This window comes from Podarcis filfolensis (assembly GCF_964270895.1).
Source record: "Podarcis filfolensis genome assembly, chromosome: 17".
Classification (NCBI taxonomy): domain Eukaryota; kingdom Metazoa; phylum Chordata; class Lepidosauria; order Squamata; family Lacertidae; genus Podarcis; species Podarcis filfolensis.
In genome coordinates, this window is record NC_139621.1 from 40,743,765 (window position 1) to 40,765,103 (window position 21,339).

A 21,339-nucleotide genomic window follows, 5' to 3' on the forward strand; every position below is an offset into this window, starting at 1 on the left:
AAGAACTCTTCAACAAGTATTATCCCATTAAGCTAAAAAAGAAAAAAGCAAGCTGCTCTAATTTGTTCAGTGGAACATGTTGTTTGTGCCTTTTTATTTTAAGAGGGAATAAAAATTTAGACCATAGTTTAAAGATTGTGTGTCTATTACCTATCAAAATTTCCAAAGATAAAATCTTAAGAGAAACTTCACAGACTAACAAAACATAGAGGGTCAGTATACAACGGTTTTACATTTTAAGGGACCGATAACATGTACCATTTCAGTAAATTAAAACAGCATGTGTGGCAGATGCTAAAGTTTTAAAATACACAGTCCTTTTACCACTCTGCTCTACTATAATGCCAAATAAGAAAAACAATGATTTTTAAAAGCTGTAAATGTTTTTAAAACGGAAAACATTACAAGATCGGCTTTGCTTGTGTAGGCACTGCTGGATATATAAAATAGACTGTTCTGTGCTAAATACTGACACACAACAAAGTTCTGCATAATCATTCCAAATCGAGAAAACCTTTTGGGTTTGTGCCAAATTAAAATATCCCCAGCCCGAGTCTTAACTTAGGCAAAATCACTTTTTTGGGCAGAGTCCAAGAATGGAGAAGAGTGTTTTTCATTCAACATGGACTATCCAGCATGGGGAAAAATATGTTTTGACAGTTTTGGCCCTTCTTTAGATTATGACATACAATGGGAAGTATAAGAGCACTTCTGGAGGTAGGGGCTGAACTGAAGGTAATTTACATTTTGAAGTCAAGTCCACTCATTTGAAAATTATAGCACTGCAGGCGAAGTGATTGCATGAAAAGCCAGGAATCCGCCCATGTTAGCAAAGAAATAAAATCACTGACCTGGAAAATAAATTTCAAAAATGACAAGTTTTACAAGACTGTAAAATTCACCATGCTCTTTGAGGCTGTGACAACTTCTTCCGAGTCAGCAATAACCAAAATGTCTACTTGTCTCCAGTGTGCCTTTTTCTCCAAAAAGCTATTTCAACCACTGTGGTGGCTTACTATCCATTAATTAACATGATTGTACATATGTTCTCTGCAGCTATAGATCGATTTTAGAAACGATAGGATCTATAAGAAAATGGTACATGGGGAACAAAATATATATCCTGCTTGTCTGGGTGTAAGAAATAAAAAATACCCATATATTAAGTATGCAGAGCATTAAGTACGTTACAAGCAGATCATATGCAGTTCTGAAGCAACCATCTTTAGATATTATTTTCAGAGGAGATGCTATCACTGACTCAGAATCTAGGAAACTCAATACAATGCCTTCTACAACCCCCTTTCAGGACAGAAAAACAAGCAACCAAAAGGGCATTCCTATTTCCCAGATCAAAAGCAAACAATTATTAAGTACATGGAAATGAATGGATCTGGAAACTTTCAGTCAAGGTGTAGCTCTGCACACAAATATGTGAGGAAGGGAATGCAGATTGCCCAGCAAGCTCTCACACTCTCATACATCTTTGGCTGGCCGCCTCTTTATCTGTCTGATTACTCATGTGGCATTTTCTGTGTAAATCTAACGAACAATTGCATTAACTAAGAATGTATGGGAATATAATTCAGTATTTTGCTGTGTTCCAGAATTTCCAGGTGACTATCATCTATAAATGCTGCGCACAAGCAGAAGAGAGCTAATCAAACATGTCCTCAAACATCCGCTGGCCCATCGCTATGTACTGGTCTTTCTCCTCCAGAGTCATTTGGGCCACCAGCTCAGGACGTTGGGTTACTTGACTGTAATAAAACGGACGTCCCGCCACCATGACAGTGGGGTCTTCCGTCACCACCTCAAACTCGTCATCATCATCTTCCTCTGCCAGCCCATAGAGTGTTGTTGCAGCCGGGGCGACGTGGGGAGGGGAGTCCTCATCCGATTCGCTCGTCTCGCTCTCAGAGTCACTGGCATTGGTGGCAGACAGTGGGGCGATACCTCCCATGGCAGCAACGGAGGCAGAGGGGGTTTTCTTCTCGTGGATGAGCAAAGCCTGCATCACCTCCTCATTATTGTCTAGGGCAGTCTGACCCTCTTCCCCTTCCTGTAACATATCTGTGTCTTGACCACCTGCAAGAAAACAAGGGAAGCAATTTTACATGCTACTGCTGCGATACCAAAGGTAAAAGGTAAAGGACCCCTGGACGATGAGTTCCAGTCAAAGGCGACTATGGGGTTGTGGCGCTCATCTCGCTTTCAGGCCAAGGGAGCAGGCGTTTGTCCACAGACAGCTTTCCAGGTCATGTGGCTGGCATAACTAAACAGCTTCTGGTGCAACAGAACACCATGACGGAAATCAGAGCGCACAGAAACCCCATTTACCTTCCCACCACATTTCTGAGAAGGCAGCTACTTTACCAGGAGTAAGCACTAAGACAGTGTGTCCACATATGCACAAATATGTAGAGCGCACACTTCTCCATTCTGAATTACACATTTTTACTTCTTCATTTCTCCCAGATCTGTTTAAATTTCAGATATTGATATATTGCTTAATACTCAGAATTTCTAAGGGTACATTAAAATGCCTGCTGAAATAAGGATGTCTTCGTTACATGCCTGCAGTTCAGTAAGGAGTTTGCTTATCTAATCTCAATTGAGAGGGAGCTCCACAGGCTTGGGCCCACAACACTGAAGGCACAGCTTCTAGTAGTTTTGAACCCTTCAGCTCATTTCTCCAAAGATCTCCATGAATGGGCAGGGGTATAAGGGATCAGGCGCTCCTTAAGAGATCATGTACCCAAGTTGCTAAGGAACTTGGAAATTAATACGAGAGCATTAAACCCGCCTCAATAGCATGGGCAGCCAGTGCAAGCTTTTAAGCTCTGAGGTTATGTACTGGCGTTGCTTACTCAGAGAGACAATGCCCCTGTAATTCTGGACAAATAGAAACAATAGAGCATGTGCTTCTCCAGTGCCTATGTTATACAGACATTTGTATTAGCCTCATCTCCCCACTACTCCATAAGTATCCAGGGCTCACAGGACAATTCTATACCTCCCTGCTGCTTTTAGTTACCAATCCTGCTATAACACACAGTGTTGCCACGTTCTGCACAGCAGCGCTCAAAATTTGTCGGATGATGACCAGTACCAGAAACTAGATTTAATGAACACTCATATAAGAGTGCTTTGTAAATTGGTAGTCATAATGTTTTATGCACTTTCACATTCGTTTAATGCTCCTAACCCTTCTTTTAGACTCTTTTAGTTTCTTTTAGATTCCTATACAGTGGTACCTCAGGTTACATACGCTTCAGGTTACAGACTCCGCTAACCCAGAAATAGTGCTTCAGGTTAAGAACTTTGCTTCAGGATGAGAACAAAAATCGTGCTCCGGCAGCGCGGCAGCAGCAGGAGGCTCCATTAGCTAAAGTGGTGCTCCAGGTTAAGAACAGTTTCAGGTTAAGTACAGACCTCTGGAACGAATTAAGTACTTAACCCGAGGTACCACTGTGGTCTTTTATATATACCTTCTGTTTTTAATAATTTTAGCTTTACCAAAACATTTTACAGATTTTAAACGATTGTACCCCACTCTCCATGTGCTGGTCTATGACCGTAATAAAGATTTGATTGATAGGATTGACATGTACTGGCGAGGGTCTGTTCCCATCAAGGGTCTAGTTGCAGCATCTTGCACCAGGTGGAGCTTCCAACACGCACAAGGATAGTCCCATATAACGGGCATTTCAATAATCAAGTACTGAGGTTACCTGTTCATGAACCAGTGCCTTTTAGCTTTCTTACCTTCTTTCACTTCATCAGGATCGTAAGCCCCTTGCACTGTGCTCTCACGCAGCCAAACTGGTCTCTCTCTAGGTGGCTTCCCTTCGTTAGCTGGCTGGTGCAGATCCTCTTGGTCCTCCATGCTGATGATGACATTCTGGGTATACAAGTCCTCATAAGAGGGTCCCTTGGTAGACCAGGCTTCCCTGTGCTGCCCACTTGATAGACTGCTGTTTGCCAAAGCACCGGCAGCCCGCTCCTTGCTGTAGACAATAATAAAACACAGGTTAAAAAAAAGGTAAAGGACCCCTGGACATTTATGTCCAGTCAAAGGTGACTATGGGGTTGTGGTGCTCATCTCGCTTTCAGGCCAAGGGAGTCAGTGTTTGTCCACAGACAGCTTTCCAGGTCATGTAGCCAGCGTGATTAAACTGCTTCTGGCCCAACGGGACACCATGACAGAAGCCAGGGTGCACAGAAACACCATTTACCTTCCCGCCACAGTGGTACCTATTTATCTACTTGCACGGGCGTGCTTTTGAACTGCTAGGTTGGCAGGAGCTGGGATGCCCCATTGTGGGGATTCGAACCACTGACCTTCTGATCGGCAAGCCCAAGAGGCTCAGTGGTTTAGACCACAGCGCCATCCACATCCCAGTCCATAAAACACAGCACTTTGCTAACACAGGTATTTTCACTCATTTAAATAAATTGACCTGTTAAATCACACTTACAGCATTCTACATTTTCTACATTTTCAATCTACGAGGAAAAAATTGTGGCTCTGTTATTAGAAGGTGTGATTACGGTTGAAATTTTTTTTAGCTTCTGCTCTGATGTGGATTGTTTGTTTCATAAGAGTTCTGCACTGTGATTTTGGTGTTTTACTAGATTTGTGGCTCTCAGAACATTGCTTTGCGGGGGGATTAATCAATGTAATTAAATAAATAGAATGATCCCATAAACCATGCAGATTTCACAGCAGTGTCTTTATTTCAGGAATTTCTGGAAATTTCAACTGGGGGATATAAGTATCACTATATGTTTATTAATGTTGGATTATGAAGAGGAGCGCCACCATATGAAGACAGATAATGGAACCATTAGGGGTAGGCATATATTGTCTAAATAAAAGTCTGTTCTAAACACACACAGCAGAGAGAGGTGGAAGAGTTCTGAGGTGATATAACAGCCAGTATCACTTCAGACTATAGGTGAAGGATTCCTGTAAGTTCCTATACGTTAAACTAATTTACCTCTGAGTATAAATTGGTACAGCCAAGGAGCAGTCTGGGCTAGTACCTCTCTTCTGATGTATTTGGGTTTTGTTTCTTAAACCTTCAGGCAGTTTGGGGTTTGTTACATGTGCATGGGTGGGACATTAAGCCTGGTAAAATCCATTTTATCACCTCAGGCTTCTATCACCTAGTCTTGCGTCATGTGTAGGGATAAGCCCTAATTTAATATATCAGTAATGTAATCTGTAACAAGTGGATAGTATCATCTTTGCCTGGCGTGCTCTGGTCCATGGGGTCACAAAGAGTCAGACACGACTAAACAACAACAACAACATATTTGCAGTTATTATATATAAATGAAATGGGCATAAGCATCTTGAGAAAAATTGTAACTTTAGAAGACGAATGGTTAGCACCTCTTCTTGGAACAAGTTATTGGATTATGGACACCTTTATATCAGCGGTATTGTTAAAGCAAGTGTTATGTTTTTGTTGTTCTTTTTTCCTGAAGAGTCTAGTTTCAAACACTTAGGGCAGGGTGACTAAGCTTGTTTAGGGGCCTGATCCAGCCACCACCACCACCATTTTCTTTTCACTCCCCAAGGCCTCACCAACATGGGTGGTGGAAACAGAAATAACTAAACAAATAAGGTAGACAGAACTGGGGTGGGTGGAGTTTAGCAGCGTAAGGGGAATGGGAATTCTCCACTCCTTAGTCCCCAGACTGATGAACAGAGAGGAAGCAATCTGCTGATCAGCTGAGAACGGTGAGGGTCGTGTGCAACGTAGTGTGGGTGTGAGGAGGCCATACTTTCCCCTGGAGGGTTGGTGAAGGATAAATGCTGCTAAAAAAAAGGGTTAGCCACCCTAACTTAAGGCTTCGCTTAAAAAATTAGCTACCCATAGGAATTTGACTGTTGTGGTCTCACTGTAGGATCTTAAGTAATCCCAGTGTCATAACAGACAAAGTGATTGGGAATACATATTGCTAAGCAACTAATCCTTACATGCCACACTACAGAGTTCTACTTCTTCAGCAGTCTGTCTCCTTTCCCCTTAGCTGTAGACTAAATGCATCCTGATTCTTCACACAACAGGTTGTGCAAAGGAAGACTGGACCACATGAGCACTCCTAACATATCCAACACCAAAAGGATGTTTGAATATCAACACCCCAGTACCAGGTGCAGAAGGTTCAGTACCCCAAGCCCACCTCTGTTTCAGCGCGAGAATCTCCATAGGCTCAGGTTCAAGTAATTCGTAGGCTAGGTTAACATCCTCAGTCTCACGGAGGAGTGCATAGATAGGTTCTATCTGTTCGTTAAACCGTGCCACAAGCGTCCGTGCGTCCTTTTTGGGCATTGCCGATTCATCTTCCTCCACTTCAGTCTCACAAAAGGTGCAGCGAAAAAGTCCTAAGAAGAGAAGCTGCTATGAAGTAAGAGAGATACAACTAAGTAGCATTTTAAGTAGAATAATTTATTATTAAAAAGATTTCCCTCAGAATACCAAAAGGAAAAAGCACAATGATATTGGAATGATGATAATAATAATAATTTTTATTTATACCCCGCCCTCCCCAGCCAAGGCCGGGCTCAGGGCGGCTAACAAGCAATAATAAAAACAAGTTGAATGATTACAACTTAAAAACAAAATCAAAATACAACATTAAAATAATGAAACGTTAAAATGTAGCCTCAACGCAGGAGGAGAAGGAAAAGAAAAAAGAAAGAGAGGGAGGGAATCAAATTGGCTCCAAGCCAAAGGCCAGGCGGAACAACTCTGTCTTACAGGCCCTGCGGAAAGAAATCAGATCCTGCAGGGCCCTGGTCTCATGAGGCAGAGCGTTCCACCAAGATGCATTTAAGACTTAATTCCAGAAGGCTTTTTCATCTCCTTCAGCCAGACATAGGCAGCATGAAGCCCGTAAGATGCTTCTGTGCTTCCGAGCCACATATCCCCACCGCCAGGGTAATATCTGTTAAGATGGATCAATCACATGGACTAACCAGGTTAGGTGGTTTGTTCCCACATTAGCTTCAGCCTGCTCAGATAAGGCACCAAAAATTTGTCCAACCCAGTTGGGTTGCTTATGAACTGAATGCTTGTACCTTACCTGTCATGGGATCAAACAACTGGTTTGCCTCTAAATCTGTGAAGGTGCTAAAGCAAATTGGGCATCTGAAGGAGGCTCGGTTGGTGGAATCCCTTTCATCCGTCTCAATCCTCCTCCTCATGTGGTCTAGTTTATACTTCACAACATTGACCAGCAGGCGGTAATTGATGAAATAGAAGTTGTGCCGGGTGGTCTTGCCATCTGAGGCTGTCTCCACTCTCATCCTGCATTTGATGAACTTGTCCCCTTTCAGAGTGTTGAGAACAGCTCGGAGCTGCTTCCGGTCAAACTTCAGCAATTCCAACATGTCCTCCTCTTTCACACATGGATTCCGAATCAGAATGTCCAGGGCCAAAGAATGTTCAGTGCCATAGAAGCCACGTACTACATACTTGGCAAGGCGCTTCAGAGCAGCTGGGACTTCCGTGAGAACATCTGGGTCTGTCATATCAAGTCTGCAAACATAATAGAAGGAAATTATAAAAATGAGCTCCGTGGCCCAATAATTTTGATTACCACAACTATGTGTTCCCCTTACCAGTTAGCAACAGTATTGCCACTGTCATTGCACTGGGTTTACCATAAAATGGTAGATACACACCACCAGTCAACACAGATGGGTTTTAAATCCGTACCAAGAAATGAAATCTCAAAAACAATTATACTACCTGTAATGGGGCCAGTGTTTTTGAATTATGCTTCTTTGTGCTGGATGTTCAAGAATATTCCACCCACCAAAGATAAAGTTAGGTGCAATTTTGCCTTATCTGCAGAAATTTTTGATTTTAAGATGAAAAGGCAGAAATATCTGCAGGCTTACAATGCAACTCTGCAGTTGTCTTCTCAGCCCAACTGAGTTCAGTGGGACTTCCTCCTAGGTAAGCAGCCTTAATTTGGCTATGCGATCAAATTAAGTTGAAATTGCCTTTTAGTACAAAGTAGTGCCAGCAATGCCCAATTATCTAAATAAGCAACAGCCTATTATTTAAATCTATTCAACCTTTTGCCAGACACATCATTCAAGTTAATCTTGTTTTACTGGCTTTGTGGGCAGATGGAGTTATCTACATATATTCAAGGCTATGTTACTCCATCACTTATTTCTAGTTTGGAGTCCTGTTTTCTACTTCTCAACCCTTCCTTGACCACTCCTCCCATCCAGATCTTTCAATCTTGTAGAAAAAGTTTAATAACATGTAATATGAATCTCATCTGTCTCTCTGTATTTCCTGCCTCCATACTTGAGAACAAAGTTGATCTATTTATTTTTTTTACCATAAGCTACATCTCCTCATTACTCAGCTGAACCAAGTTTTTCCAGTCATACCCACCTCTTCTAGCTACACTGCCTTTCCTGCTTGTTATTCAATTCTCTTTGATCCTCTTCAATCTAGTTTTCATTAGAAGTGTTCTCACTATGGTATTCTTCTCCTGGACAAATCATCATCTTCTCTGCCCTTTTCCCAAACTTCCAGGGGATTGTCGATCACACCACACTCCTCTGGCTTTCAAACCATCTTCTTCTGATTTTCTTTCGATAAATCTTCATCTTTTCCCCATTCCCCTCATATAGTGCCTAATAAAGTATAAAGTTCAACAAGTTTATACTCGGGCTTTCTATTTTCTATGGGCTTACTCATCAGTTGCGGGGGGGGGGGATCCCTCCGTTTCTACTTGAACAGGCACAAAATTAGATACAGTGGTACCTCGGGTTAAGTACTTAATTCATTCTGAAGGTCTGTTCTTAACCTGAACCTGTTCTTAACCTGAAGCACCACTTTAGCTAATGGGGCCTCCTGCTGCTGCTGCGCTGCCGGAGAACGATTTCTGTTCTCATCCTGAAGCAAAGTTCTTAACCTGAAGCACTATTTCTGAGTTAGCGGAATCTGTAACCTGAAGCGTCTGTAACCCGAGGTACCACTGTACAGTACGGGAATCTGATATAATTTTTATTATTTACTTCTACTGCATACTCTTCACTATTTCTCCACCTTTCATTTGAGATTTTAAATTTCATGAGGAGAAAGCAGAAAACCTCACCAAAAAGACTGGCAGCTGTTTAGGGAAGTTTTTAATGTTTGAGGTTTTGTCGTGTTTCTGGTCTTCTGTTGAGAGCCGCCCGGGGTTGATAGGAAGGCCTGGAAAAAACCGGAAAAATTGGGTGGAAAGCCAGTCCCCCCCGTCCCCCCCCCAGAAAAATCCTGGTCCCCCCCCATTTTTCCGGGTTTCCCCCCCGGCCTCCCCATCTCTTGTCCGGCTAAGGTACCAAGGGATGTTCCCGCTGCTAAGGGCAACCCGGAGGCTGAGGGGGCAGAATGGGTGTGTGGGACGTCATAAGCGTGCGCCGGGAGGGTGGGGGGGAAGGCTTGCGGGGATTCGCCCCCCCCCCCTCCGAGGGCCGCTTCGACTGACCTGCGAGGAGCCCCGGACCAGCCAGTCTCTTCGTTCTTGCCGCCGCCGCCAGGCCGCACCGAGCGGGGAAGCGAGGCCGTCGCCGGCGCAGACGCGTCACTGCCGCGCGACGCCGGCGAAAGGTAAGGCAACGGTCCCTCCGTGACGCGAAGCTTCCCACCTCGCCCGCCTCCGAGAGCCAATGAGGAGCGCGAAAGCTGGGTGGGGTGGGGCGAGCGGCGCAGCTGCCAGCCAATAGGGAGAAAGAGACCAACCGCGACGGGCTTTCCTAGCTCGGAGAACGTAAGTGACAGCGGGAGGCGGGAGCTGCTATTGGCTGGCGGGCGCGTCACTCATTCCGAGAAGGGAGATGGCTGCTTTGGAGAGGGTGAAGGTGCTGGTCTTGGGGGATTCAGGTGAGCGGGGGGCGGGGCGAGGGGGGGCAGGTGAGGTCCAGGCAGGCGGGAAGGAGACGAGGGACAGAAAAGCCGCAGAGGGGACTTCGGGCTGCGGGGGAAGAGGAAGTGACTTGCCAACACTCTGGGTGTAGATAGTAATAATAATAAGAGTAATAATTCAGAATACAGTGGGACCTCGGGTTACAGACGCTTCAGGTGACAGACTCTGCTAACCCAGAAATAGTACCTCGGGTTAAGAACTTTGCTTCAGGATGAGAAAAGAAATCGTGCTCCAGCAGCACAGCAGCAGCAGGAGGCCCCATTAGCTAAAGTGGTGCTTCAGGTTAAGAACAGTTTCAGGTTAAGAACGGACCTCTGGAACGAATTAAGTACTTAACCCGAGGGACCACTGTATATAATAATAAGAGTAATAATTCATAATAATATAGATGTAATGGGTGTTAGGGATGCGGGTGGCGCTGTGGGTTAAACCACAGAGCCTAGGACTTGCCGATCAGAAGGTCGGCGGTTCAAATCCCCATGATGGGGTGAACTCCTTTTGGTCGGTCCCTGCTCCTGCCAACCCAGCAGTTTGAAAGCACATCAAGTGCAAGTAGATAAATAGGTACTGCTCCGGCGGGAAGGTAAATGGCGTTTCCATGCGCTGCTCTGGTTCGCCAGAAGCGGCTTAGTCCTGCTGGCCACATGACCCGGAAGCTGAACACCGGCTCCCTCGGCCAATAAAGCGAGATGAGTGTCACAACCCCAGAGTTGGCCGCGACTGGACTAATGGTCAGGGGTCCCTTTACCTTTAATGGGTTTAGGGAGAGGGGTAGTATCTCTGGTGGGGGACACATCACCCTCCTTTGGTCCTCACTAGAGATGGGAAGGCCTGGGAAAGAACCGGGGAAATATGGGAATAAACCAGGTTTTTTCCCCAAAGCCATTTTTTTTCCATTTCGAAAAAACCTTGCTTTCTCCCCAATTTTTCCAGTCCCCCCCCCCCCCGCAGGCCTTCCCATCTCTAGTCCTCACCCTGCAGGTAAAAGGTATGAAAGGTACAGGACATCTGGAGACCCAGGGTTGGGGAAGGCTGCTCTAAGGGCTATGCTACTAGGAGTTTCAAAATCTACTTGTTCCTCCTTAATTTAAACTACACAGAAAATTTACAAGAAAGGCAGTGATGATTCACTTACTATGAAGGCTTAGTTTGCAGTTGCCTTTTTTGCAGGTGTGGGGAAGTCATCGCTTGTTCACCTCTTATGTCACAATCAGATGTTGGGAAACCCGTCTTGGACTGTAGGCTGCTCCGTTGATGTCCGAGTAGGTGGAATTATAAATTTCTATTGTTTGGTGGTATTTCACTTCAAAGACGAGGGAAATTCTGAAGGCTTATTGACAAAGTAGAAACATATGATCAGGTTGCAAAGGGAATTGTAAGACAATAGGCTATTGCAGTAGGGAGCACGAAATCTTAGTTCTGAAGCAGGCAAACATTAGTAGGTTGATCTGTTTTCAATCCAGCCTCTGGTGTAGATAAAGTAATGCAGATTTGTAAATAAGCCCACAAAAGTTACGGGAGCACCATTTTTTTCTAAACTGCTGAAAAGCTAGTAGACCATGGTTTTGTGTTGGCGACGGAGGAAAGGAAGTCTCCCCTAATCGCTGCCAGCTGCTAAGTTGACTGGTGGAGAAGGAATGGAAAGAGTTGTCTCTTCTTTGCCAGCCTGGTCACATGTTTGCAAGGAATTCCTGGTCACCTATGGATACCAGCCAGGCAATTCGTTAAACAGAAGGCTGAGGTAACGTTACCCAGTTGAACTGGTGTGGCCTTGCAGCAGCCTTTGATACATCAAATCACCACATTTTGGCAGACCACATGCTTGCCCTTGCAGGAGGTTGAACAGCCCTGAGCAGATCAACTTGCCTTTGACAGACTGACCTGGCTGTATTCATAGAAGTGGTTGGGGAATAGTTTGTTCTCCTCTGTGCTATTCCCTCCATGATGTGTTCCCTCACATATTTTGTCTAATACAGTGGTTCCCAATTAGCTAAATACTTTGGGTCCCGTGTTTTTTAACAGCCAAGCCATAGACCCCCCTACTTTTGAAAAGTTTGAGATCTCTGTGGTAGTTTTGTTAGGAGAATGGTGCCATGGACCCTCTCAGTGGGGGGTTACAAGGACCAACACTGGACCATTAATGAAGACATCTGGATGACTAGGAATGGGACGAAATATACTGATAACTTGCAGCTTTTTCAACTGATCCTATAGTAGTTCCTCGCTTATGTCCTCTAGAAATGTTAGAAGAAGCAACCATGGGAGCAAGCACATGATCTATGGATTGAGTGCCTCCTTCCCCTAAATGATTTTTTTTAAGGATTAGAAAAAGTCATGGGGGTGCCTATCAACAGCTATTTGACAGGAAAATTAAATGGAATTTACATGTGAAGCGTCAGTTTGCATCTTGGTACCAAATGCTGGAGCCAAAAGAGAGGACAGCTGTCATCATCATGCCCCTGGTTCTTGAGCTTTTGGTAGCTAGCTGCTAGTGGAAGCTGAATGTCAGACCAGATGGATTTTGATCCAGCATGTCAGTTCTCATGCTCTTAAACCCCTCTCCAAAACCCACCCTTTTCATGAAGGCCTTTGGAGGAGCAGCAAAGTGCTATGCATGCTAATGGCCCTGTATAAAGTAGTTGTTAGGATAATACGAAAACGAATCTTATATTTATTTTTATGGACAAAACCATTCCAAAAGGCACAACAATAGATTGATGGTTTGTAACCAAACCATATGCCTTCAAGTAGAAATCTGTATTTCCTTGTTCTACATACATGGCACTCTTGGTTTTTCATTTTCAGATTCATGACTACAAAGAAGGAACCCCAGAAGAGAAGACTTATTATATTGAATTATGGGATGTTGGTGGTTCAGTGGGCAGTGCCAGTAGTGTAAAAAGCACACGTGTTGTGTTCTACAACTCAGTTAACGGTAATGTATGCAGGTTTTAAGATCTGTTTCCTATTACTTTCATTCTATGAGAACACCTGTTAACTTGGTTCATGCAGAACCTATTCCAGAAGTACTGCAAGGGAGAGTTTCTGATATCACAGCAGGGTTCTTTACTTGGCTGAATTTAGATAAGAAAATTGTTTACTTTTGTAGATACCATATACATGTACATTCTGGCAAATCTGCTTAAAATTGCTTTCTGAAATCATTTTCTGGGTGTAAAGGTGTTCGTGGTGCCTGTTTGTAACCTGGTAGACACAAGCTTGCAAACAGATTAAATTGGTGGCAACCCTCTGCCACAGTGCCTACAGCGCCACACGTACTGAGAGACTGGGGATTAAAAGCACAAGGCCCTTTGGAGCTCTGATCCTTTTATAATTTGTGTTCATGGAGTTGTATGGTTGGAAAGAACCAAACGTGCAACACCAACTCTGAAGGAGAAGAACACTTACAAGGATATATTAAATAGTTAACATGTATTGTCTTTCCTGTTTAGGGACTAGAGTCCTCAACATGTGTAGCAATGTTCTATTGAAACTATCTGGCTGGGGATGGAAAGGGGTGCTATAAGATTTATCTCCATAAGTTGCAACATCTCTTAAATAAAATGACTTTCAAAATTCCTGCATTGATCAAAGGGAATTCTGAGAGGTAGTCCATAATGAATGACGTGAGAGAAGCATGTAACCCCGGTTTTCCTGTAGGAGAGGACTTGGAACAATAGAAAAGAGAATAATCAAGGGCAGTAAATTGGAGACTCGCTTTGATTTCAAAAGCAAATTGCATAGGGTGCTGTACAGGAAACAAAAAGACCCAAACTACCTTGGGTATGTGAAACTAGTTGTGCGGTTCTTTCAACCTTGCCTTGTGTTCTCACCCTGCAATGTCTTTCAACATAATTTAGACGGTGTTTGGAAGAAGTCATTGTATTTATGAATGGCCTTGTACTTATTTAGGCATAATTTTAGTACATGACTTAACCAACAAGAAGTCCTCCCAGAACCTGTATCGGTGGTCTTTGGAAGCTCTCAACAGAGATGTGGCTCCATCAGGAGTGCTGGTGACCAATGGGTGAGTGTGCAGAGAACCTGACAATCATGGCAGATTTGATGGAGGGATGAGATAAGTTGAGAGTGTCTCTCCCCTTTTCCAGAATGTGTGTTGAAGAGTATTTCCCAATACACTTTTACCCTTTTACAAGTCCACCACATATGAAAAAACGTTCTACATCTGCTGCTGCTTCACTAGACTTTTCAAGTACTCCCCTTCCAATTAATATTGGTGTCTTTAATGACCAGTGGAAAATATTGTTTACTGACACACATATCCTCTTTTTCTTGTGTAGGGACTATGACCGTGAGCAGTTTGCGGATAACCAGATTCCGCTGCTTGTCATAGGGACCAAGCTGGACCAGATCCCAGAAGTGAAACGCAGCGATGTCTTGACCAGAACTGCTTTCCTTGCTGAGGATTTCAGTGCAGAAGAAATTAATCTGGTTTGTATTTTGTACCTTATTTTTGTCAATTTGGATTAAGATTTTATATATATGTGTGAAAAAGGGCATGAATACTTTTTTTTCCAAATCAGATTTATTGTGTTTATGCAATCTGCAGATCATTTACGCAAACATTACAGTTAACCAGAATAGTATGCATTGCATACTTTAAATAATTCAGAGAATTTGCTATTGTTAAAGAATGATAATCAGTCTGCATCTCTGTCAGTTTTAATAGTGGCAGCCTAATTATTCACAGCATTGGTTGCAGCAGGAGGTGGCGGCCAGGAGAGAGGTTCTATTACAGCAACTAAATTAGACTGCCAGAAAAACCTAGAGTAGATTTATCCTGTGGGGGAAACCCTTTTAGCCTGCTGCTGAAAACAAATTTCTGTTAGGCTGTGCTCAGGCACAAATGCGGTGGAGTACATCAAACATTAAAAACTTCCCCAAACAGGGTTGCCTTCAGATGTTTTCTAAAAGTCAGATAGTTGTTTATTTCTTTGACATCTGCTGGGAGGGCGTTCCACAGGGTGGGCACCACTACCCAGAAAGCCCTCAGCCTTGTTCCCTGTAACCTCGCAATGAGGGAACCGCCAGAAGACCCTCGGAGGTGGACCTCAGTATCCGGGCAGAACGATGGGGGTGGAGACGCTCCTTCAGGTATACTGGGCCAAGGACATTTAGGGCTTTAGAGGTCAGCACCAACACTTTGAATTGTGCTCAGAAACGTACTGGGAGCCAGTGTAGGTCTTTCAAGACCGGTGTTATATGGTCTTGGCGGCCACTCCCAGTCACCAGTCTAGCTGCTGCATTCTGGATTAATTGTAGTTTCCAGGTCACCTTCTAAGGTAGCCCCACATAGAGCACATTGAGTAATCCCAGCAGGAGATAACTAGAACATGCACCAGTGGCATGACAGTCTGTGGGCAGGTAGGGTCTCCCCGCATTCCAGATGGAGCTGGTAGACAGCTGCCCTGGACACAGAATTGACCTGCGCCTCCGTGGACAGCTGTGAGTCCAAATTGACTCCCAGGCTTCACACCTGGTCCTTCAGGGGCACAGTTACCTCATTCAGGACATAGATGCTCAAGGACATGAACTTGTGGAGAAAAGATGTTACTTATTCTTTTAATTAATTTTGTGTGCAAGTGGCAAGACAGGCTTCATTTGGTCAGTGGAAAGTGAGCAGCATTCTTCAGGTGGTCAAGGACATTTCTGTTATATTCTCAGTGGCTAATAGAAATAATTGTTGGCTACCAAGCTTGGGCACGACTGGTTGATTCCTGTCTTTCTACATGAAATTGATTGTCCACATAGAAAAATTCCCTTCCTTGTGTGAACTGACTCTAATACACAGCTATGGCTTCAGTTTGAGCCCTAGGGTTGGCGATATTTGGTTTTCAGCATCATGATATATCACCAGCTAAACATCGTGAACACAATATGGACTTCAAACCTGTTTTGGACAATATATTTGCATAACACACACACACACACACACACACTATATATATATATATATATATATATATATATATATATAGCGCCAGGTCAAACATTATGAAAGCCCTATTGAGCACAGGGTTATGTCTTGCAGTTCAGAACTCATGTGCTTGTTAGGGATTGTGGTTTCAATGACTCTCAAGAGAAAGTTACCTATTAATGTTTCCAGGACTGCACCAACCCGCGCTACCTGGCTGCAGGCTCCTCCAACGCTGTGAAGCTTAGTAGATTCTTTGACAAGGTGAGTCTTTCAGTTAGGTACTGCATATCTATTGCTTTTTCATTTTTGCAGCATAGAAAGTGAGTAACCTGATGTGAATTGCATAGGCCACTGAATTTCCTTTGCAGCTGCTTGAACAGATTCCAGTAACTGAGCAGGCCAGGCTGAGACAACCTGTTGAGGACCTAAAAATTTGTGGTCAGGGAGAGCTGTATTCTGTGAGAGTAGTTCAGGCACACTCGTCAAGTGATAAATAGGCAGATTAACAAGACTGGAGATGAAGAGTTCAGGTAGCGCCAGGAAATAATGCAGGATAAGAGAACAGCAGAGCAGGAACATACAGAAAGTACTTTTTGTAATGCAGAAAAAGGCTACAGGCAAGAAGTCACCCATTTCTGATTCAGCCTATTTCTGGGTTTTAAATTAAGGCTCTGAGATTTTTCTGCCTGTCTGACTATGCAGACTGACATTCCCAGGTGTCAAAAAAGGTTATTTATGTATGCTACTACTGCAGCTCGTGTTTCATTAGCCCCAAAATGGAAAATGATCAAGGTCCCAACCAAAGAAGAATGGCAACTTAAGCTGATGGAATATGTGCAGCTTGCAGACTTAACATATAGAATAAGAGAACAAGAAGAACATACGTTTATAGAAGATCGGGAAATGTTTATTGAATATATGGGGGGGAATTGTGTACACGTGAAAACGCTGGCAGCATTAAGATAAATTCATCAGTGTAAATAAGTTGGATGGATGCAATAATGGAAGACTGAATGGTTTAGTTTTTGTAAAATATGCAGGGATATGCAAAATGAACTATGGAAAGAGAAGAAGGGCAGTCATTGATATTTTAAGGATGTTAACATGAGTATTTTAAATTGTAAAACATAAAATTTCATAAAAGTTGTATAAAAAAAGAAGAGCGCCTCTCCCTTCAGGTTGGCTGGATGGCAGTGGTCTTTTCCAGAGGAAGCAGGAGCCAGCAGATGGTGGAGACAGTCCAACTCTCCATTCCCTCGCCAACACCCCAGGGAAGCCAACTCTCCCCAACCACTGCAGGATTGCAGGAGTCCTTAGATTTGTTTCTCCTCTTGGCCCAAGCCTCTTGAGGCAGTGTGCTGGCTTATGCTGTTGAGGCTGCAAAGTTAATACAGATATCCTGACTTCAACATCAAACCGGATTTTTCTCTACAGTTCTTCCCAAAATGCCCCAGAAAAAATCCAGGGCAATCTTTTGGAGGGAGAAAAATACCTCCTCATTGAGAAGCCCCTCTACTGCCTGTGTTTAAAAGTCTTTCTTATTTTAAAAGAAAAAGTACCATGCTCTTTCAGCCTTTGCCATAGATTGTAACCAGCTTCAGGCTGCAATGCTGTTTGAATTTAATTACTCTCAGCCAGGCTGGGCAATGGCACCATATGGAAACATCCTTCTTTAAACCAATTGGGCTGCCACAAAATCTGTTGTATAAACCAATGCACAACACTCACTCTTCCCTTTTTATTTTTGTTTCAGGTCATAGAGAAGAGGTACTACTTACGAGATGGTAACCAGGTATGTGTGCTCTCTCCTTAACAGTTAAAATTTTGAAAGCTTTGGCAAAGGGGGGAAAATAGGAAGAGATGTCAAAAGGGCAAGCACTGATGTAATCCAAGTCATTGCAAAACTCACCAATGAGATAATAGCCTCTGCTTTGCTTAATTTTTAATCTCCTCAGCAAAGAGCTGGGAAGGAAAGCAAGTAGGTATGTCTCAAAATATACGCAGAAGGTAATGTCTGGTAATGGTAGTTATGTCATCATAGAGTTGCAGTCAGAATTATTCAACCCCCATTGCAAATCAGGGTTATTATCAAAATTTACAGATTTTCAGCTGTTTGCACTGAACACATCAAACAAAAGCAATTGAAATACCTCAACACGATGGATGCTTCAAGTGGTTCTGAAATTGCAAAAGGCAGTATTTTTTTGTTTCTAAAAATTCCCGGGCAATGCCAGGTACTTCTGCCAAAATTGTATATCCAGAGATTTTCAGCCATTTTGAGTCCACAGCTCCCTTGACCAACTACATTCTTTCTGCGGCACCCCTTATGTCACCCCTTGCCTGCAGCACCAGCAACCCCTCACCCCTTTTTGAACACCCTCCTTTATGAAGCGTTCCCTCAACCTCCTCTCCTCTTCCCTCTACTTGGGAGTCCTCCGGGCAGCTGCTGCTACTGCCTCATTTCTCTGGGTTGCCCTCCCCCCCCCCCCCGCCCCAAGAGAGGAGCCTCCCAGAGGCACCATTCGCCTGCAGAGCTGGAAGACAGAGTTGCTGCAACAAACAGCCTTGCAAGTCTATGGGGGGCAGAGATGCAAGAAGGGGTCGGAAGAGGGAGGGAAGGAAAGAGGGGCAGAGGCCATTGTTGCCTGTGGCACCCCTGACCATCATTCACAGCACACTGGTTGAAAAGCCCTGGTATAAACCAATTCTAATGTAAGGTTTTTTGTCTGACAGATTCCTAGCTTCCCAGAGAGGAAAAGATTTGGGGGCGGCTTTGTAAAGAATCTTCACTACGACTGACCATCAATTGCCAACTAGAGACTATGGAAAAATAACGATAACGCTTTTACTGCAACATTCCTGTTACCGCAACAGATACTTTTGCTAACAAAATCAGGTTCTGGAGCACATAAATCGCCAAGACTGCTCCACTGCAAGTGCTTCTGAACATATGCAGAAGGATCTCTTTCCAGACCTCTGGAAAGAACCCGAAATCTTTTGGACATAGTGCAATGATTTCACTGGATAGGCAACAGCATCGTGGAATATGCTGCCCCATAAAATGGGGCTATATCCATCCAAGTGATACCCAGAATAGGCCCACTGAAGTCAATGAACAAGTTAAGTTTATTTATTTCCAAGGGGTCTCCTCTGAGTATGACGTGGTTGAATGCAAACCCATGTTTTTTCTGTGTTCTGAAAGTTTTATGAACCTGTGCTTCCACCCCAAGCAGAATGGTTGCGCTGAGGTGGATTTGAAAAAATAATTTAAGAATCAAAGGCTTATAAGCAACGAAAACATCAGCATTCCAGCTTACTGAACAATACTCTTGCTGATGCTACGGCGTTGATTTCACCCTGTTGCTAAGGGACCCCCTACCCAAAATATCTGAGCTGTAAAGAGTTGTGTAAAAAATAAGCGAGGGAAACGGGAAGAGATTTGGAAAGCCGACATTGAAAATAAATGATGTTGCTAAGCACAATAATAAAAAATTAAAAACCTGGTGGATATTTAATTGAGTTTTTGCATTTAAGCAAAGAACAATAGGTACTCTTATGCACAGGACTCGAATACTTAGAGCAGATGTCTGGGAAGGTTGAGAAATGAGTTAATAATCTGAATGCCCTATTAAATCCAGTCACTGTCCATCAGAAACTCTTTTCAGCCATGACATGCTTTGTGTATCTTTTGCACTGGCAAGTATCCTTGGGTAAACACTCCTCCCCCTGGGAGTCGCATGCAGCAAAACTGGGTAGAATTTAACCCATGCTCAGCATGCGCTCACAGGGAGCAGAGGTGAAAGAACCCCTTTTGCAAGGAACTGCTTTTTCTAAATAATTCTTTTCCCTTTTCCTGTGGGAGGCACAATTTCTTTGTTGTGTAGTGATGTAGGTGGAAAAACCCAGGGTCAGCAAAGCACACAGACGCCATTTTTTCCTGCAGCACTGCACCATGGAGAAGTCCCTATCGGAGCCCATGTCTACATAAAGCAGGTTTCTCCCTCCATGCAGCAGGACTTCTTCATCATGCAGGGATGCAGGGGGGGAAGTCTTCTTGTTTTTGCAGCACACACCTTCCAAGAAACAGGCATGCAGTGAAGGATAGCAGACCTGCTCCCCCCCCCCCCCCGCTGCTTACTTTGGCTTTGTGCATCTGTTCACAAGAGGGATGTTCGATCAAACTGAGCAGGATTTAACCCATCATCTGTTAAGTGGGGGGTTAAATCCTGCCGCTTTGGCTGCAGGCACCTGAGACAGTGCAGATATGAGCCCTGACCCATCAGCTGACATAAAAAGTTCGAATAAAATGGCATTGCAAGCACAGGTTCCCTACGTCTGCATTTTGTGCTACACTTATCCCACACTTCCAAGCATGTGCTAACTGTGGAATTAGAATGAGCATAGTTTCCCAGTACGTTTCCAAGAAGAATTCAAAGTGTTGGTGCTGACCTTTAAAGCCCTAAACTGCATTTCTCAGCGAAGAGAAATTTCCTGACTATCCAATCAGGAAGCAACTCTCTGTGAAGCAGAGAGGCCCTTGAAGAGATTTCTCATGGTACCAGGAAAGGAAAGAAAGAGCTCTCCAATAACCAACCCAGGGGGTATGAAACACCATCCAATGGGGTTAGTTATTAGATTTATAGACCACCTTTTCCTTCCAAGGAGCTCAAGGTGGAGTACATGGTTCTCCTCCTACCCATTTCATCCTCACATAACCCGGTGAGGATGCTTAGGCAAATCCAGAATTCGGCTGCTAGACTGGTGACTGGGAGCAGCCGCCGAGACCAAATAACACCGGTCTTGAAAGATCTACACTGGCTCCCAGTACGTTTCCGAGCACAATTCAAAGTGTTGGTGCTGACCTTTAAAGCCCTAAACGGCCTCAAAGCCCCAGTATACCTGAAGGAGCGTCTCCCCCTCATCGTTCTGCCCGGACACTGAGGTCCAGCTCCAAGGGCCTTCTGGCGGTTCCCTCCCTGCGAGAAGCCAAGTTACAGGGAACCAGGCAGAGGGCCTTCTCGGTGGTGGCGCCCGCCCTGTGGAACTCCCTCCCACCAGATGTCAAAGAGAAAAATAACTACCAAACTTTTAGAAGACATCTGAAGGCAGCCCTGTTTAGGGAAGTTTTTAATATTTAATGCTGTATTGTTTTTAACACTCGATTGGGAGCCGCCCAGAGTGGCTGGGGAAACTCAGCCAGATGGGTGGGGTATAAATAATAAATTATTGTTGTTGTTGTTGTTGTTGTTGTTGTTGTTCATTTATTATTATTTATGATTATTCTATTTTCATTCGCTTGTACGTGAGAAAGAACAACTGTTTTATCTTTAAACACAAAGTACAACAAGCCTTTCTTTGAGTGTGGCAAACAGCCATGCATTGAGCCTCAGACTGACTGGTTAAAAAATAAATAGACCGCTACCAGAGAGAATGGTTAATAAAGATGATGG

General features: G+C 43.8%; 2 protein-coding genes across 4 annotated transcripts; one reads left to right on the top strand and one right to left on the bottom strand.

Moving 5' to 3' along the window:
* Positions 1-61: 61 nt before the first annotated feature.
* On the bottom strand, positions 62-9,662 carry GTF2E1 (general transcription factor IIE subunit 1). Of its 2 annotated transcripts, XM_083593661.1 has the most exons (6): positions 9,514-9,662; positions 8,433-8,677; positions 7,102-7,556; positions 6,199-6,400; positions 3,769-4,010; positions 62-2,088 (listed from the first exon to the last, which is right to left on the bottom strand). In XM_083593661.1, the coding sequence occupies exons 3-6, from the start codon at positions 7,547-7,549 to the stop codon at positions 1,658-1,660; spliced, it is 1,323 nt and encodes a 440-aa protein (XP_083449787.1). In that variant the 5' UTR covers positions 7,550-7,556; positions 8,433-8,677; positions 9,514-9,662; the 3' UTR covers positions 62-1,657. The 2 variants fall into 2 exon arrangements, with proteins under 2 accessions (XP_083449787.1, XP_083449788.1); XM_083593662.1 differs by lacking the exon at positions 8,433-8,677 and having other exon boundaries at positions 9,514-9,599.
* A 114-nt stretch (positions 9,663-9,776) lies between these two features.
* On the top strand, positions 9,777-19,392 carry RABL3 (RAB, member of RAS oncogene family like 3). Of its 2 annotated transcripts, none has more exons than XR_014543044.1 (8): positions 9,777-9,908; positions 11,122-11,213; positions 12,757-12,886; positions 13,864-13,978; positions 14,253-14,403; positions 16,004-16,150; positions 17,643-17,681; positions 18,623-19,392. XR_014543044.1 is itself a non-coding variant. In XM_083594071.1 (8 exons), the coding sequence occupies exons 1-8, from the start codon at positions 9,863-9,865 to the stop codon at positions 18,686-18,688; spliced, it is 711 nt and encodes a 236-aa protein (XP_083450197.1). In that variant the 5' UTR covers positions 9,777-9,862; the 3' UTR covers positions 18,689-19,392. The 2 variants fall into 2 exon arrangements, 1 of the variants encoding a protein (XP_083450197.1); XM_083594071.1 differs by having other exon boundaries at positions 16,079-16,150.
* Positions 19,393-21,339: the final 1,947 nt, after the last annotated feature.

What these genes read in the sequence shown, in the direction of transcription:
- GTF2E1 (XM_083593661.1), bottom strand. Translation starts at nt 7,549, where the DNA reads ATGACAGACCCAGATGTTCTCACGGAAGTCCCAGCTGCTCTGAAGCGC. An exon ending in GTTGTTTGATCCCATGACAG is followed by an intron (nt 6,401 to 7,101) that starts GTAAGGTACAAG and finishes TTCTCTTCTTAG; the next exon opens with GACTTTTTCGCTGCACCTTT. An exon ending in TCCTGATGAAGTGAAAGAAG is followed by an intron (nt 2,089 to 3,768) that starts GTAAGAAAGCTA and finishes GTTTTCTTGCAG; the next exon opens with GTGGTCAAGACACAGATATG.
- RABL3 (XM_083594071.1), top strand. Translation starts at nt 9,863, where the DNA reads ATGGCTGCTTTGGAGAGGGTGAAGGTGCTGGTCTTGGGGGATTCAG. An exon ending in GGAGTGCTGGTGACCAATGG is followed by an intron (nt 13,979 to 14,252) that starts GTGAGTGTGCAG and finishes TTTCTTGTGTAG; the next exon opens with GGACTATGACCGTGAGCAGT. An exon ending in GTGCAGAAGAAATTAATCTG is followed by an intron (nt 14,404 to 16,078) that starts GTTTGTATTTTG and finishes TAATGTTTCCAG; the next exon opens with GACTGCACCAACCCGCGCTA.